Here is a 17,749-nt window from a genome sequence, read left to right as displayed (position 1 = left end):
CAAGACAGAGCATTTTTGCGCTAGTCGTAGACGTAGTAGGCTCATATTCTTCACAGCCTGTACAGGAAAGACACCTGCCTCTCTAAACTCCACGTTTATCTTTCATTGTGATTTAAAGCGCCCCTTGATGGGAACCAGCGGCTGCTTTCTTCTTTCACCTTCTTTCACCTGGTTTGGGTCGTACCAAAATTAACAAGATAGCGGGAGAGAGAGAAACGTTTCGGGAACCAGCAGCAACACAGGAAAGGCAACCCACATTACGGAAGCATATTAAGCATAATCATATGAACTGATTTTGCTGCTCATAAACTATATAGCAGGAATTATGTTGAACAGTAAATAGCGGGTGGCTCTTAAAAGAGCCGTTTTGGGTGTTTTTGTATCCCCGAGAGGGCACAAAATGGACCCTCACGGCTGTCACGGGTCCATTTGGTTACACTCCCAGAGTTAAATTAACACCGGAGGGGTCCCTGTGTACATGTTATATCTGTTGTATGTTCATGCAAACAAACCTAGCCCGTTCTATTTACACCCCACTATTCACCTCTCGAGGTGACTTCTCGCCCGGGTGGTCCTGCTCAAACTCCCCCGGGCAGTAGGCTCAAGCTGCCGGCTGGGAAGGAGGTAAAGGAGAGAGACAGAGAGAGAGAGCGAAAGAGGAAAAAAAATCACGCCCGACTGTGGTTTTTGATAGCTTGGTTGTAAACGTTGATTAGATTTCGTCATGGAAAATAGAACATAGTTGCTCAATCTTTCTTTCCTTTAGGGTTTTTTCAGGGAGCTCTATGGAGCCTTTAACCCCCCTTCTCTTCACCACCTCGCCTCTACCGACGGCCCGACGGGCAGTAGCTGTCGGTAGCCGACCGAGCAAGTTTGGTCGGCTATCGACGCTTGCCTACAACTTATGGCCTGACACGACAGCGTCCACAACACCCACCTCAGCAACAGATTTTCGGCACCAGACGCTTTCCAACGCCTGGCTACCGTCGCCAATGTCGGTGCGGTGGAGAGCTATACAAGGCTGAAGACCAGGGGGGGTCGATCGTTCTCTAATCTCCACTCTAGCCCCCAAACTGTGGAACGATCTTCCATCCGACGTTAGGATGGCTCAAACCTTATCAGTCTTTAAATCACGTCTTAAAACTCACGGACACTCCTTAGCTTTTAATACAGACTGAGTTATCATATTTTAAAGAGACTGTGTCTATACTGTGTTTTTTTCTGTTGTTTATCGTCTCTTTTTTCATTTCATTAATTTTGTGTGATTTATACTTTTCTTGTGGCATTTTACCCTTTTTTATTGTTTTAATAAGTTTATAGCCTTATTTTTGTATTTTTACTGAGTGCACGTCACTCTGGTTCAACACTGTTGTTTTAAATGTGCTCTATTATTAAAGTGGATTGGATTGGATGTCTTACTATACTTGTTGGGACCTTTGGTCCCCACGTACGATGTCTATGTCTACTGTACTTACAGTATACCTCTCACACACACACACACAGACGCACGCAGAGTTCCTCACACATCGCGCACTCGCACACTTTCAACCTGAATCTAAAATACACATACACGTATACCATATGCACAAATATCTAATTAGTTGGATGAGACATTTTATTATACAAAGGAAATAATAGAGGTAACTGAAAGATAAAGTATTTTTTTTATATAATCTCAGCGTGGACCGTGACTGTTAAAAGTACTTAACAATGTAAGCCTCACAGAGCTGTCCCAATCATGAAACTTTAGATGACAATTCATCGTCAAACAAATAATTGCGATAAATTATTTAATTGTATTTTTGGGTTAGGGCAGATAAATCAGTTTGCCTTTTAGGTTTTCCTAAAATAAAATAATAACGTAAATATACAAAGAAATTACTAACAATGACCAGTACCAATTATCTAAATTAATAATGTACTATGGCCAGAACAGGTCATAGCCTATATGCAATAAGTGTATACTTTCAAAATACATCTAAAAACGCGGAAATAAATAGCAGATAGCAGGTCAGAGGTCACTATGCGAAAATGTTATGAAAGTGATGAAGTGCCCCAGATTACCATCAATTTGCAAACAACTACCAATAATAGAAAAGGATCGATAGTGGGATCGATAAGGAATCAGATCGATAAGCAGGAACAATTAAGAGATCAAAATTGATACATATGAACGATCCCCATCCCTATCATATTACAAAATTATTTTATCTCAGAAGATTATGTCTGAAGATGATGAATGTGGTCAGATATAGTCAGAGAGGAAAATGTCTGGTTTGATTCCAGTCAGAGTCGTTTGTATGTCTGTCTACCCTCAGCTTCCTGTCACTCAACACACTAAGAAGACTAAAGAAGCACTCACACACCAACATAAAGTGAATGTCCACAGAGGTTTGGCAGATGCAAAAATATTATTCTTTAATGATCCATAGAGGAAAAAAAAGTAAAAGTGCTACCAAAAAGGGTGTACAGTGGGAACAGATACATATTTCGGTTACAAAAAACATCCTCAGTCTGCCATGACGAGTAAAACCACACACCTGTGTCCTAATAGTAGGGACAAGATAATGAATCAGAGGAATGAATCATTCATAAACAGAGATCAATGCAACACATTTAAATTAATATACAATCTAATGTTAAAGAACATCACCATGGTTGGTTACTAGAAAACAGCACAATACCACAAAAAAAGATAATGAATGTAATTACTCAGTGAAACCTTTTGAGATCTATCCAATGTAGTAATTCTATATTTTATGAGTAAACTGTTAAGAAAATACAACAGTAAAAGCATCATATTATGAGTCTAATATATTGTATAGTAAAGTACCCTGACTCCCCAACATTATTAGTATTACAGGTCCATTTGGTTCCATTTAGTACACTCTTCAAAGTTAAATTAATACTCGGATTGTGTAGATTATATATATATATAATATAATGTCATGTTAGGGATCATAGGGTCCATTTGGTTCCATTTTACATACTTTCTGGATCAGGGCACAACCGGCCCACTTGAGGAACCACTTAACGCAGCAGCCAAAAGTGGTCAGATGGGTTTATTTTATGATCTATCAGTCGATTGTGGGTCAAATTAATAGAACTAACTAAAGTTGAATTTATCTGTAACACATTTTTCAAGGTTTTATATTTTTAGCGGTGCTAGCCGCTCTATACCTTTGGGTATAGAGCGGATATTAGCCCTCTATACCTGGCTTTTGCGTCAACGTTCTGATTGGTCAGACACGTCAACAAAGTGATTGGTCAAGCTTCACGTGACACGTGGCTATAAACAAATTATAAACACTTATTGATGACAAAATGTATCAAAGGCGCCGCTACCTTCACACAGGTGTGATTTTTAATGTTATATTATGAATACCAATTGTTTTGCCAACAGGTTGAGAATCAGGTGTAGATGATGATGACATCACAGATCAGAGTGTTCCTTTAGGAGACATATTATATCGTCTCTGTCGGGTGGAAATCTCATATGTCCAAAACTGTTACTTATCAGGATTCAAATGCAAAAACAGCAAAAGTAGCAGATCTACTAGCTCAAAACGTGTGACTTCGCGCCGTATTTCGAGCTTGTAGATCTGCTAATTTTGATACTTTTGTGTGACGCTGTAGTATGATCAAGTAGGGCTTTAATTTACAAAAAAATCACGAAAAGTTAGAATATGGAGATAAGAGATTTCTACCCGACAGCAACGATATGCATTTTATTTATTTATATTTTTCTGTTCCAAATTACTGATGGTGTTGTGTTGACTGTGATGTCTTTCCATCATGCTGTGCCTACAGTACTTTATTTTACCTGGCAGGATCAATAAAGGTCTTATCGTTATCGTTTCATGATGACTGTCCTCGACCACAACAGAATCGCATAGATTCTAACATTTACAAGTATTACTCTTTAAAGACTACATCGTTTGTCATAATCGTCATCATCATGTCTAACTACGTTATTCCAGTGTTACACTGACCTTCCCTGGTAACATCTTCAGAGTACCACCAATCTGACCAGTGTAAATGAATGGAAAGACAGTGTCCGTGAAAGTGTGTTTGAAGGTGTGTAGGTGTGTGTTACTATCAGGATCAGTGAAGGAGAACTTTCCTTCATTCCAGTCCAGCTGGACTCTGATCCTCTGGAGTTTCTGCTTCAATGAGAGAACAGTGTCTGACCCTGGTGAGCAGCGTGCTATGTATTTACCTTTATCTAGTCCTATTCTCCAAAACTGACCCGCTCCGTTTCCCTTCCTCTGAAAGGACTCTGCTAACACACCGACATCCCAGTCTGTATTGTCTCTAACCTCAACATCCCAGCTGTGAGTCCCTGAGTTAAAGCCCTTAGAACCCAGGACTTTCCCATAGTGGTCAAACCTCTCTGGGTTGTCAGGAAGCTGCTGTTTCTCTCCACGTCTCACACTGGTCAGATCATCAGACAGGGTGTAGTCTGGATTGGCAGTGTTGGGATCCAGAATGACAGGAGTGTAAGAGACAATGTCCTTCATCTTGTCCCAGACTCTGAAGGTCATGTTGCTCAGGTGTTTGGCCACGCCTATCAGTGCTCCTGAGACCGGTTGTGGGTCCTGCAGTGTTAACTGGACTCTTTGCATTGTGGTCTTGTAGTTCTGCAGGAATGAGATGTGTTCAGCTCTCAGCTCCTCCTCTATGGCTCTGATTGTGTTTGAAAGAGTTGAGATGTGTCTGTTTAGACCCTCAATCTTCTCCTTCATCGTCTGATTCTTCTGCTGCTCTTCCTCCCACAATGCAGCAATCCTAGCATCCTCTTCCTCTTGTAAAAACTGACGCATCTTCTTAAACTGTTCCTTAATCCAAATCTCTGTGTGCTGAGTCTGGAACTGAATGTGTTCTGCTGTTTGATCATAGTTTGTTTTGACTTTATTAAGGACCTCCAGTTTCTTCTGTAAAGGCTTCAGTGATTTCTGCACATCCTCCTTGTGATCCAGTGCAGCTTCATTGATGGGTCTGAATCTGTGCTCGGTGTGTTTTTTAGCATCTCGACACACAAGACAAACTGGCTGTTGACATTCGAGACAGAACAGTTTGAGTTTCTCAGCATGCAGACTGCAGAGAACCTCAGACCCTGTTGAAGCTCTATGATGTCTCTCCTGTATGAAGGCCTCACAAAGGTTCTTCAGAGCCAGGTTTCTGGGTGGATCCACTGAATGTCTCTCCTTACAAACTGGACATTCCTTTATTACCTTCTCTCTCCACCATTCCTGCAGACAGTCTTTACAGAAGCTGTGGCTACATGACAGGATAACAGGATCTTTAAAGATGTCACAACACACAGAACAGGAATAATCCTCTTCAGGGCAAGACAACTTGGAAGCCATTAGGTCTCTGAGTGAAGCTGCAAACACTCCGTTCAAGCCAGGAAATCAGCCAGTCAGTGGTGGTAACACTCCCTCTTCTAGAATGTTCCCTGTAGTTTACTTTCTCTTTCAATCCTAGATCTTGTTAAAGTCCAGCAGTGTAAGCAGCAGGTTCAAGTGGTCTGGGTCAGTATTCCCTCCTGTAGCTGTGGACAGACAGTCTGTCCTCTCTCATGGGAAGTTGTGTGTTTGATCTGAAGGTGAATCTTAGCGTCCGTCTCTGTATGTCTCAGTGAGGAGTGACAGAATAACAACCTCTCTGTTTCCTGGTTTCTGTCAAATGAGTCTGGCAAAGGGTGGAGCTACAGTATCACACACACACACACACACACACACACACACACACACACACACACACACACACACACACACACACACACACACACACACACACACACACACACACACACACACACACACACACACACACACACACACACACACACACACACACACGTTGTTTGTGCCTCAGAAGGTCAGGGATATTATCAAACAGGTACTGCATGTGATGTCTTCATCATAGGGTATTTTTTTTTACTTAAAACATACAATTTTTTAAGTATCGTATGTTTATTTCATTAAACATACAATACAATGACATCAGCACTACTCCTCTCCAGATTCTTCCATTAAATGTGGCAGATTATTGTTTTCCATATATCGAATGAAACAACCCCACACCTCCTGAAACATTTCTTTTTTGTCCTTAAGTATATACGTGATTTTTTCTAGAGGCAGGCATAAAGACAGTTCTCTGAACCATTGTGCAATGCTTGGTCTATCCGGCTTCTTCCAGGTCAGTGCAATTACTCTTTTTGCTTGTAAGAGACACATATTTATGAATAATTTCTCATTGCGCTTTATTCTGTGTCCAACTGGATAGAGGCCTAGCAGAAAGAACTTAGGTTCTGGTACAATGTTAATTGAAAGTATCCTTTGTATTTCCTGTCCAATCTCCCTCCAAAAGTCCACCAAACTTGGGCATGACCATAAACAATGGAACAGTGTGCCTCTATCTTCACCACACATCAGAGGGTATTTATGGAAAAACATGTACGGACACGCAATACAGATGCTCTCTAAACATATTGCTAGATTGTCTTATGGACTTAAAAGTGTGGATGGCCCTAAACTTTCTTCATTTTACGTACCAGGGGTTTCCTAGCAAAATGGGTTAATAAAGCATAATAATTATTTTAACCACTCTATCCATGCTTGTACATTGGCTATTAAAAAATAGCAGATATACAAGCTCATAGCGTGTCATTTCGTGCCACGCTGCAAGCTTGTACATCTGCTATGTATGAGCATTTTAGAAAAAAATGTGTTATAGGAACATTTTTAATAATTTTGGATGTATATATTTTTTCACACAAATATTCCCATCTGAAAACATTTTCAGATGGGGGTCTGCAGCCAAATACGTATCATTTTGGGTGGCCTTGACAAGAAAACCACTGCTGTAATGCACTTTATGCTGGCATTAGCCAAGCCTGCCTGTCACAGCTAAAGTTAGTGCAAAACTCTGCTGCTCTTTAACAGGGACGCAGAAGTATGAGCACATCTCCCCGATTCTTGCCTCCCTCCACTGGCTCCCTGTTCATCATAGGATCCAGTTTAAGATGTTAATGTTTGTCTTTTAATATTTAAATGGTCAAAAACCCCACAAGCTCTTTAGGTGGTTCTCCACCAAACAGACTACTTCAGACTACAACAGAGCTGGCAGTCGGGTCCGACTGCCAGCGGACCCGGATGATGTCGGATTATCAGGTGTCCAAAGGTTCTGGTTAAGGCCTTATGTGCCACAAGGCACGAAGTGGATAGGTAACAGGTAAAGGTTCTGGTTGCCACACCGCACAAACTATTGCAAACGGTCGGCCGACGGCACTTTGTTGTGAGCATGTGTCAGAAGAAATCACACACAATAATTCTCCATACCAGGAGGTGGCAGTAGTCTCCTGCAGTGCCCTGGGACAGAAGTTGAGACAGCTTGACCAAAAACAACAAGACAGAGCATTTTTGCGCTAGTCGTAGACGTAGTAGGCTCATATTCTTCACAGTCTGTACAGGAAAGACACCTGCCTCCCTAAACTCCACGTTTATCTTTCATTGTGATTTAAAGCGCCCCTTGATGGGAACCAGCGGCTGCTTTATTCTTTCACCTTCTTTCACCCCTGGTTAACGGCAATGTTTTAATCCTGAGTTATTTGATATGTCGTAGCCATAGTGGGTCGTACCAAAATTAACAAGATAGCGGGAGAGAGAGAAACGTTTCGGGAACCAGCAGCAACACAGGAAAGGCAACCCACATTACGGAAGAATATTAAGCATAATCATATGAACTGATTTTGCTGCTCATAAACTATATAGCAGGAATTATTTTGAACAGTAAATAGCGGGTGGCTCTTAAAAGAGCCGTTTTGGGTGTTTTTGTATCCCCGAGAGGGCACAAAATGGACCCTCACGGCTGTCACGGTCCATTTGGTTACACTCCCAGAGTTAAATTAACACCGGAGGGGTCCCTGTGTACATATTATATCTGTTGTATGTTCATGCAAACAAACCTAGCCCGTTCTATTTACACCCCACTATTCACCTCTCGAGGTGACTTCTCGCTCGGGTGGTCCTGCTCAATCTCCCCTGGGCAGTAGGCTCAAGCTGCCGGCTGGGAAGGAGGTGAAGGAGAGAGACAGAGAGAGAGAGCGAAAGAGAAAAAAAAATCACGCCCGACTGTGTTTTTGATAGCTTGGTTGTAAACGTTGATTAGACTTCGTCATGGAAAATAGAACATAGTTGCTCAATCTTTCTTTCCTTTAGGGTGTTTTCAGGGAGCTCTACGGAGCCTTTAACCCCCCTTCTCTTCACCACATCGCATCTACCGACGGCCCGACGGGCAGTAGCTGTCGGTAGCCGACCGAGCAAGTTTGGTCGGCTTTCGACGCTTGCCTACAACTTATGGCCTGACACGACAGCGTCCACAACGCCCACCTCAGCAACAGATTTTCGGCAACATACGCTTTCCAACGCCTGGCTACCGTCGCCAATGTCGGTGCGGTGGAGAGCTATACAAGGCTGAAGACCAGGGGGGGTCGATCGTTCTCTAATCTCCACTGTAGCCCCCAAACTGTGGAACGATCTTCCATCCGATGTTAGGATGGCTCAAACCTTATCAGTCTTTAAATCACGTCTGAAAACTCACGGACGCTCCTTAGCTTTTAATACAGACTGAGTTATTATATTTTAAAGAGACTGTGTCTATACTGTGTTTTTTTCTGTCGTTTAGCGCTTCTTTTTTTTACATTTCATTAATTTTGTGTGATTTATATTTTTCTTGTGGTATATTACCCTTTTCTATTGTTTTAATAAGTTTATAGCCTTATTTTAGTATTTTTACTGAGTGCACATCACTCTGGTTCAAGGCTGTTGTTTTTAATGTGCTCTATTATTAAAGTAGATTGGATTGGATGTCTTACTATACTTGTTGGGACCTTTGGTCCCCACGTACGATGTCTACTGTAGTTACAGTATACCTCTCACACACACACGCACGCAGAGTTCCTCACACATTGCGCACATGCACACACTTTCAACCTGAATCTAAAATACACATACACATACACTTTTTCCATATCCATATGCGATAAATGATTTAATTGTGTTTTTGGGTCAGGGCAAAAAATCTGTTTGCCTTTTAGGTTTTACTAAAATAAAATAATAACGTAAATATACAAAGAAATTACTAACAATGACCAGTACCAATTATCTAAATTAATAATGTACTATGGCCAGAACAGGTCATAGCCTATATACAATAAGTGTATACATCTAAAAACACGGAAATAGCAGATCTAAAAGGTCACTATGCGAAAATGTTATGAAAGTGATAAAGTACCCCAGATAACAAGTACCAATAATCGAAAAGGATTGATAGTGGTATCGTTAAGGAATCAGATCGATAAGCAGGAACGATTAAGAGGTCAAAATTGATATATATGAACGATCCCCATCCCATCCCTATCATAATGTCTATGAACTGAATATCAAGGACCTCAATGGAAAGAAGATCGCAAGGACTTTTTTGGACGGACCTTTTAGACAACGTATTATAAATGTAATTGTGATGTTTTCATTTTTTTGCCTAATAAAATATTCAATTCAATTCAATTCAATTCAAAATCATATTGCAAAATGATTTTATCGCAGAAGAATATTTCTGAAGATGATGAATGTGGTCAGATTTAGGGTGCGTTCGGAAATTGCGCACCGGAGCGCACTCGCCTATTAGTTTGTATTGGCCAGTGCGCTCAGTGCTGTATTTCCGAACGCACCCTAGTCAGAGAGGAAAATGTCTCTGGTTTGATTCCAGTCAGCTTCCTGTCACTCTTTCCTGTATGTCTTTTCAGCTTCCTGTCACTCAACACACTAAGAAGACTAAAGGAACACTCACACACCAACATAACAAAGTGAATGTCCACAGAGGTTTGGCAGATGCAAAAAAAGTATAATTATTTAATGATCAATAGTCAGAAAAAATGTAATAAGTGCAACCAAAAAGGGTGTAAAGTGGGAACAGATACATGTTTTGGTTGCAAAAAGCATCCTCAGTCTGCCATGAAAAGTAAAAAAAAACACGCCTGTGTCCTATTTATAGGGACAAGATAGTCAATCTGAGGATCATTCATGTTACAGGGCTCAGAACACACACAGAGATAAACGCAACAAACTAGAGTAATATACAAACTAATAGATTGTATAATAGATCTAATAGATCTATCTAATAGAAAGACAACCATCACAATAAAACACTAAATTATGTGCCTAAATTAACAGCCTAATTAGCCAAAAAAAAAGATTATGAATGTAATTGCTCAGTGAAACCTTTTGAGATGTATTAAACGTGGTGATTCTATAGTTTATGAATAAACTGTATAGAAGTACAACAGCAAAAGTATCATATTATTAGTCTAACGTATTTTATAGTAAAGTACCCCAACTCCCCAACATTATTACTATTACATGTCCATTTGGTTCCATTTAGTACACTCTTGGTTCCATTTAGTACACTCTCCAAGTGTTACTTTAACACTTGAGTGTTAAAGTAACACTTGGATTTTACTGTGTAGATCAGGGGTTCTCCTCCTTTTCTGGATCAGGGCCCACTAAACACGGCAGCCGAAAGTGGTCAGATGGGTGGGCCACGTGCATTTTCAGAGCATGTTTATTTTAATGATCTATCAGTTGATTGTGTTGCTGCTTGGGTCAGAAGAACTAACGTAGTATACTTTCATCACAGAATACTGTGATGAAAGTCACAGAGTGTTGCTTTAGGAGACATATTATATCTTCTCTGTCGGGTGGGAACCTCATATGTCCAAAAATGTTACTTTTCAGGATTCAAATTCAAAAACGGCAAAAGTAGCGGATCTACAAGCTCAAAACGCATCGCTTCCTGGATACTTTTGTGTGACGCTGTAGTATGATCAAGTAGGGCATTGATTAAAATAGTCAAATAAAACTAAAAAACACGAAAGTTAGAAAATGAAGATTTCTGCCCGAAAGCAATGATATGCATTTTATTTATTTATATGTTTCTGTTCCAAATGGTGATGATGGTGTTGTGTTGACTGTGATGTCTTTCCATCATGCTGTTCCTACAGTACTATCTTTGACCTCGAAGGATCAATAAAAGGCCTTATCATTATCGTTTCATGATGACTGTACTCGACCACAACATTATCGTATATTTTCTAAAATTGACAGGTATTACTCTATACAGACTCCATAGTTTGTCACCCACTTCAGCCCTATAAACATTTCGGCCATTGGAAAATAGCCGATCTATAAGCTTTCACTTGTAACAGAGTATGTTTTACATTGAGGTATTGATACTTTTACTTAAGCACAAAATGTGAGTACTTTTCCCACCACTGACAACCTCAAATCTTTAAAGTAACCTTTAGGTTAAAGCAAACACTTTTTAACATCAATAGGCCTACACGTACACGACACAATAAAGAAGTCTAGAGTCTATAGCATTGGTTCTCAAAGTGGGGTCCGGGGACCACCAGGAGTCCTTGGGGCGGCTCCAGGGGGTTCCCAGCAAAATGTGTTGATATAGCGTCACAATCGTTTTATCACTTTAACCATATCTTATACTTTGACTATTAAAACAATGCAGATCTACAAGCTCAGAGTGCATCACTTCGTGCCGTGCTATGAGCTTCTAGATCTGCTATTTTTGAAAAATCTTGATATTTTGTTTTTTTACATTTTCAACTCTAAACTTTGCTTCTGTGGGGTCTCTGGCACAACATATTTTGAGATGGGGACCAGTGTTGTGCCCAAAAGACAAGTAACTAAACTAACAGAATGGGTTAAAAACACAACATTGATCTAAATTTGAATAAATGTAATGGTGCATCGTTGGTGCACCATTACATTAATGGTGCATCCAATCGCAATTTACGGTTGGTTCTCGTTATATGGAAACGTAAGCAGAACTTGGTCCCGGAACTTCACAGGTTCTTGAAAGTTCTGGGTTCTGGAAAGTTCTGGTTCTGGTTCTCATAGTGGAAAGGGGGCTATAGTCATCATCATCATCATGTCTAACTATTGTTCCAGTGTTACACTGACCTTCCCTGGTAACATCTTCAGAGTATCACTAGTGTAAATGCATGGAAAGAGTGTGTCAGTGAAAGTGTGTGTGAAAGTGTGTAGGTGTGTGTTAGTATCATGATCAGAGAATGACAGCTTTCCTTCATTATAGTCCAGATGGACTCTGATCCTCTGAGGTTTCTGTTTCAATGAGAGAATGAGTGACCCTGGTGAGGACCGTGCTGTGTATTTACCTTTATCTGACCCTATTCTCCAGAACTGACCCCTTTCTTTTCCCTTCCTCTGATGGGACTCTGCTAACACACCTACTGACCAGACCGTATTGTCTCCAACCTCAACATCCCAGCTGTGAGTACCTGAGTTAAAGCCCTCAGAACCCAGGACATAGCCAAACCATAGACATATAAAGGTAGACGCCTCCTCTGGCTCTGAAGCGTGTGTATCTCGGACGCACTTCCGCTTCCTCTATGCTTGTGGGGGCCAGCTGGAAACTTCCGTGTGCGTCACAGAAGGGGGCGTTCGGTAGGCCAATCAGAGGAAGGTGGGGGCGGGACAACTAGATTCTGACAAGTCCTGGAAAAGACGCACTGTGATTGGCCAGTAGTCAACTCGCTGTGATTGGCCAGTGCCCGTCCCCCGGAAATATGGTGGCCACCATACCAAGCACGTCGCTCCAATGAACTGTAGAGGCCAATGAGGTATCTAGGTTTCTATATCTATGAGCCAAACCAGTCAAACCTCTCTGGGTCAGGAAGCTGCTGTATTTCTCCACGTCTCACACTGGTCAGATCATCAGACAGGATGTAGTCTGGATAGGCAGTGTTGGGATCCAGAATGACAGGAGTGTAGGAGACAATGTCCTTCATCTTGTCCCAGACTCTGAAGGTCAGGTTGCTCAGGTGTTTGCTCACGTCTATCAGTGCTCCTGAGACCGGCTGTGGGTCCTGCAGTGTGAACTGGACTCTTTGCATTGTGGTCTTGTAGTTCTGCAGGAATGAGATGTGTTCAGCTCTCAGCTCCTCCTCTATGGCTCTGATTGTGTTTGAAAGAGTTGATATGTCTCTGTTTAGACCCTCAATCTTCTCTTTCATCGTCTGACTCTTCTGCTGCTCTTCCTCCCACAGTGCAGCAATCCTAGCATCCTCTTCCTCTTGTAGAAACTGACGCATCTTCTTAAACTGTTCCTTAATCTGCATCTCTGTGTGCTGAGTCTGGGACTGAATGTGTGCTGCTGTTTGATCATAGTTTGTTTTAACTTTATTAAAGACCTCCAGTTTCTTCTGTAAAGGCTTCAGTGATTTCTGGACTTCCTCCTTGTGATCCAGTGCAGCTTCATCGATGGGTCTGAATCTATGGTCGGTGTGTTTTTTAGCATCTCGACACACAAGACACACTGGCTGTTGACATTCCAGACAGAACAGTCTGAGTTTCTCACCATGCAGACTGCAGATAACCTCAGACCCTGTTGAAGCTCTCTGATGTCTCTCCTGTATGAAGGCATCACACAGGTTCTTCAGAGCCAGGTTTCTGGGTGGATCCACTGAATGGCTCTCCTTACAAACTGGACATTCCTTTATTACCTTCTCTCTCCACCATTCCCGCAGACAGTCTTTACAGAAGCTATGGCTACAGGACAGGATAACAGGATCTTTAAAGATGTCACAACAAACAGGACAGGAATAATCCTCTTCAGGGTGAGACGACTTGGAAGCCATTTGGTCTCAGAGTGAAGCTACAAACACACTGTTCAAGCCAGGAAAACAGCCAGTGGTAGCACTTCCTCCTCTAGAATGTTCCCTGAAGTTTACTTTCACTTTGAATCCTGGTTCTTGTTAAAGTCCAGCAGCATAAGCAGCAGGTTCAAGTGGTCTGGGTCAGTATTCCCTCCTGTTGCTGTGAACAGACAGTCTGTCCTCCCTCTCTGGAAGTTGTGTGTTTGATCTGAAGGTGAATCTTAGCGTCCGTCTCTGTGTGTCGTCAGTGAGGAGAGTTAGAATAACAACCTCTCTGTTTCCTGGTTTCTCCCACATTAGTCTGGCAAGGGGTGGAGCTATGACACTACTGAACTATTGCAACCTTCACGCCCCCCCCCCCCCCCCCCCCCCCACACACACACACACACACACACACACACACACACACACGTTTTTTATTATCTCACAGTGAACTTTGAGTATTCAAACCACTTTACAATGTATGCCTCACTAGGGCTGCCCTGGGGAGGCATACATTAGTTGATAATTAATTTGCATACACATTATTGCAATGATAAAGGATTTAATCATGTTTTTGGCATTGAACACTGGAACATAAATATAAAAACAATCCGTTTGCCTATTAGGCTTTTCTAAACACAAATTGCACAGGACAGATATGAGAAATAACTTAAATATACAAAGAGATGACAATGACCAGTACCAATGATCAAAATTAATAACGTACAATGGCCAAATCAGGTCATAGTACTATGCAATAACTGTATACTTTAAAAAAAAAAAATTTAAATAGCTCACAACGTGCTTGTAGATCTGCTACTTTTGTTACATTTCTTTTACTATTTTATTTCAAATGTAGGAAAGCTTTTCATACAGACAAATGGAAACAATTCTGACGAATTTATCTCAAATAATTGTGATCAGGACCACAATGTAAATTCTTGTGTTTGTATGCTTGACGTTTCTCCGATGAACATGATGTAACATGTGCTTTTCCTGTAGAACGTTTAATAAAATAAAAATCAGGTGATTACGTTATAATTGTGACAGGCCTACGCCTCACAATCGCCCTTTCACACACCAACCGTGGAGGCAGCATGTAAGTCACCTGCCAGCTCATCAGAAGCAGTTACACTACACTGAACCAGAACATGGACGTATGGTCAATTCAATGCAATGATCGGCATTTGCCAATCTGTAAATTCCGATGTGACGTGAGCGTAGCCAACAATCAAATCTCAAACTGGCTGCGGTTACATGGATAGGAATATTCCACTTATATTCGGAATGACTGCTCATTCAGAATAAAAATGCTCATTTAAACACCTCAATTGGAATAGAATATTCCATTCCGGTCTGATCGGAATCAATTTTCATTCGGGTTTTGAGGGGTGGTATACCGTTTGAATCGGGATATATTTACCATATAACACTTCATTCCGAATGCTCCTCTCTGTTTGGAATGCATGCATTCTTTTGCACATGTCCACGCTTAGTAGTGCTGTCAGAATTGGCCAAAAATTACCCATCAAATCTAAAAAAAAAATATCTATTTTAATATAAAATATTGAATGCAGTAAAACTTCAATTCAAAGACTGCATAAGTCTATTTATGTCTCTGTATGTGTCGGCCACGGTTGGTGCTGAGAAGCGCTCGCTCCTGCAGGATAAAATTAATGATTCATATTCTATAGCGTCATTTAATAAGCTTAAATACTGTAATGGTTAAGCCCAGACTTGTCCTGGAGAACTAACGCTCCGAGGATCTGAGCCTGTGATGGAGGAACAATCTTTACCTGTCCTTGACATGAAACAGGACATTATAATCAAAAGATCTGTTCAGAATGAGTTCATTCTGAATGAATAAATATTGTCCATGTAACCGCAGCCACTGAGGTGTGTCGCACACCAAAAATCTACAAGCTCACATTGGGTCAAAATCATTTCATCATTCTATTGGCCAAAAGAGGATGTGTGTCCGGAAAGTTTGCCCTCATTCTTGGGTCCTGTGAAAGACCTGACATTTTGCTTTTTAATCATTGTTGTTGTTGTTGTTGTTGTCTTTAGATGTTTGTGATGCTTTTTTTTATGGGAAGTTATTTAGCCAATGTACTTTGATGTCAGGACATATGTCCATAGAGGCCTATGCAATCCGTTTTCTTTGAAAATGTTCTTTCCTGTAGGCAATGTTGTTTTACATTTGTTCTTATTAATCTAATCTAGGACATTGTAGGGTAAACTCAGAGGGAAATACAATTAGAAATTATACCAGTCAGTCCACGGAGGTCAGTCCCATTCTACCTGCAGTGTAAGGGTAATGCCTACGTTTTGTCGTACGGTGGATTAGCTGACCGAAAATAGTCAACAGCTCACAACGCGTCATCCGCGCCACTTTTAGCTCATAGGTCGTCTACTTTTGCTGTGCGATAAAGCATAAATTGGGACTAGGTTTGACATGGAAAATGAGAGTGAGTCCAAATGTGTATGTGGATCTGATTTTGAGCCTAAATACATTGGTGTTATTGTAATTATGAGAGGGGAATATTGCAACATGGGACGACTGACTGTGAGTCAAAGCTTGAGGTACAACGTCTGCGTATTTTCTGAGTTTAAACAAGAGCCTAGATATAAATTGGAGTGAAGAGGGCTGGGTCATCAGCGGTAACTGAATAGGTGTCTGATCTCATGAATATCAAATATCAAAAAATGTAACCAAGCAGCTGAAAAACTATTTCTTTAAGATGTTCTTTTGTTGGCCTTTCTGCCCTTATTGGATAGTACAGTGAAGAGTCACAGGAAACAGGGAGACAGAGACAGGGAGTGACACACAGCAAAGGCCGTCCGGCTCGGGAATCAAACCCGCAACTCGCTGTCAGGCTGCATTAGAGCCTATATGTGGTATTCAACTTAACCACTGTAGGCCATCAGTGTCCTCCCCAGAAATGTTTAAAGTGATATACAAGGGGGATTACACTTTAAAACACTTCTGGTGTCAATTTAACACCTACAATAGACAGCTTTCCTACTGGCAGTGCTACGGGATTGGAGTAGGAGATACAGGCTCTTTCGAAATCCATGGCTCAGCACCCAATTCTGACAGGTTCATACCCCTGTCAATATAGCGGCCGATGCGGTATGTCGATGATGAAGACTAACTAATGTCTTCTGTTGATTACATCATCTGCGGCTCATATCGCTCATATCGCAAGGTAATATGGAGGATTGTGACATGTTACATACAGATATATAATTTGCACAGGGCTTACTCTTGCAATCATAGTAAAGATGCAACATGCATTAAGATTGACATTGAACTGCATTTACATTTTGATTGTTATTCCACACTTTTGATTTATAAGTGCATTATTCAGTAGTTTTGTCATTGCATTTAAAATACAATTTTAAAAAAATGGATTTGGGAAAAAAAATCTATGACTATATAGTAATACATATTCAATTGTGATTTTGTTTTCAGGACCACATAAGTGCCATTAAAAACAATACATTGAGACATTACTATTTTGGATTAATGTAGCCCATTCTTTAGAGTTGGCTAGACAAATGGGTTCATGCAACAGAGAGGCCATAATTGACAGGGATTTTATTTATTTTATTTTATTTTTAGAACACAAACAACTACTTCAAACTTTACTAGTTTGTATTAATGTAGCCTATTTCCTTCTCCAGCATGTATTTTACATTTAAGTTAGCCCATATTCCTCTATTTTATAAAGGAATATTATATTTTATAGAGGAATATGTGTCATGCAACAAAGAGGCCACATAATACATGTAACTTTGAATGTTCCACAAAAATATTGTTGGTGTTGACTTACTACAATTTATAGACTGCTTTTTATTTTCATGGTGCTTAGCCACTTAGTGTGGTTTGTACATGTGAAATATGAATAATTCCTTTTTGTGTCCTGGAATTGATTTTATTTATTTATTAATGTTTCAGGACAGATGACCAAAGTCCATTAACAATCCAGGAAAAACCTTCATGGGTGA

At 40.7% G+C, this 17,749-nt stretch overlaps 1 protein-coding gene across 1 annotated transcript in view; it reads right to left on the bottom strand.

Moving 5' to 3' along the window:
• Positions 1 to 14,020, bottom strand: part of LOC311054066 (uncharacterized protein) — a gene marked incomplete at its 3' end in the record, with an annotated part of 39,155 nt that extends 25,135 nt beyond the window's left edge. Inside the window, exons 1-3 of the mRNA XM_084069946.1 lie at positions 12,753 to 14,020; positions 3,993 to 5,412; positions 1,524 to 1,555 (exon numbers count right to left, since the gene is read on the bottom strand). Of these exons, the coding sequence (XP_083926072.1) occupies positions 1,524 to 1,555; positions 3,993 to 5,412; positions 12,753 to 13,738 (2,438 nt within the window). The 5' untranslated portion in view covers positions 13,739 to 14,020. The remainder of the gene's footprint in view (positions 1 to 1,523; positions 1,556 to 3,992; positions 5,413 to 12,752) is intronic.
• Between the last annotated feature and the right edge of the window lie 3,729 nt (positions 14,021 to 17,749).

This window comes from Gymnoscopelus microlampas (assembly GCF_963454915.1).
Source record: "Gymnoscopelus microlampas genome assembly, chromosome: 10".
NCBI lineage: Eukaryota > Metazoa > Chordata > Actinopteri > Myctophiformes > Myctophidae > Gymnoscopelus > Gymnoscopelus microlampas.
Note: the sequence above shows the minus strand (reverse complement) of the source record. Positions and strands in the feature narration are given on the sequence as shown.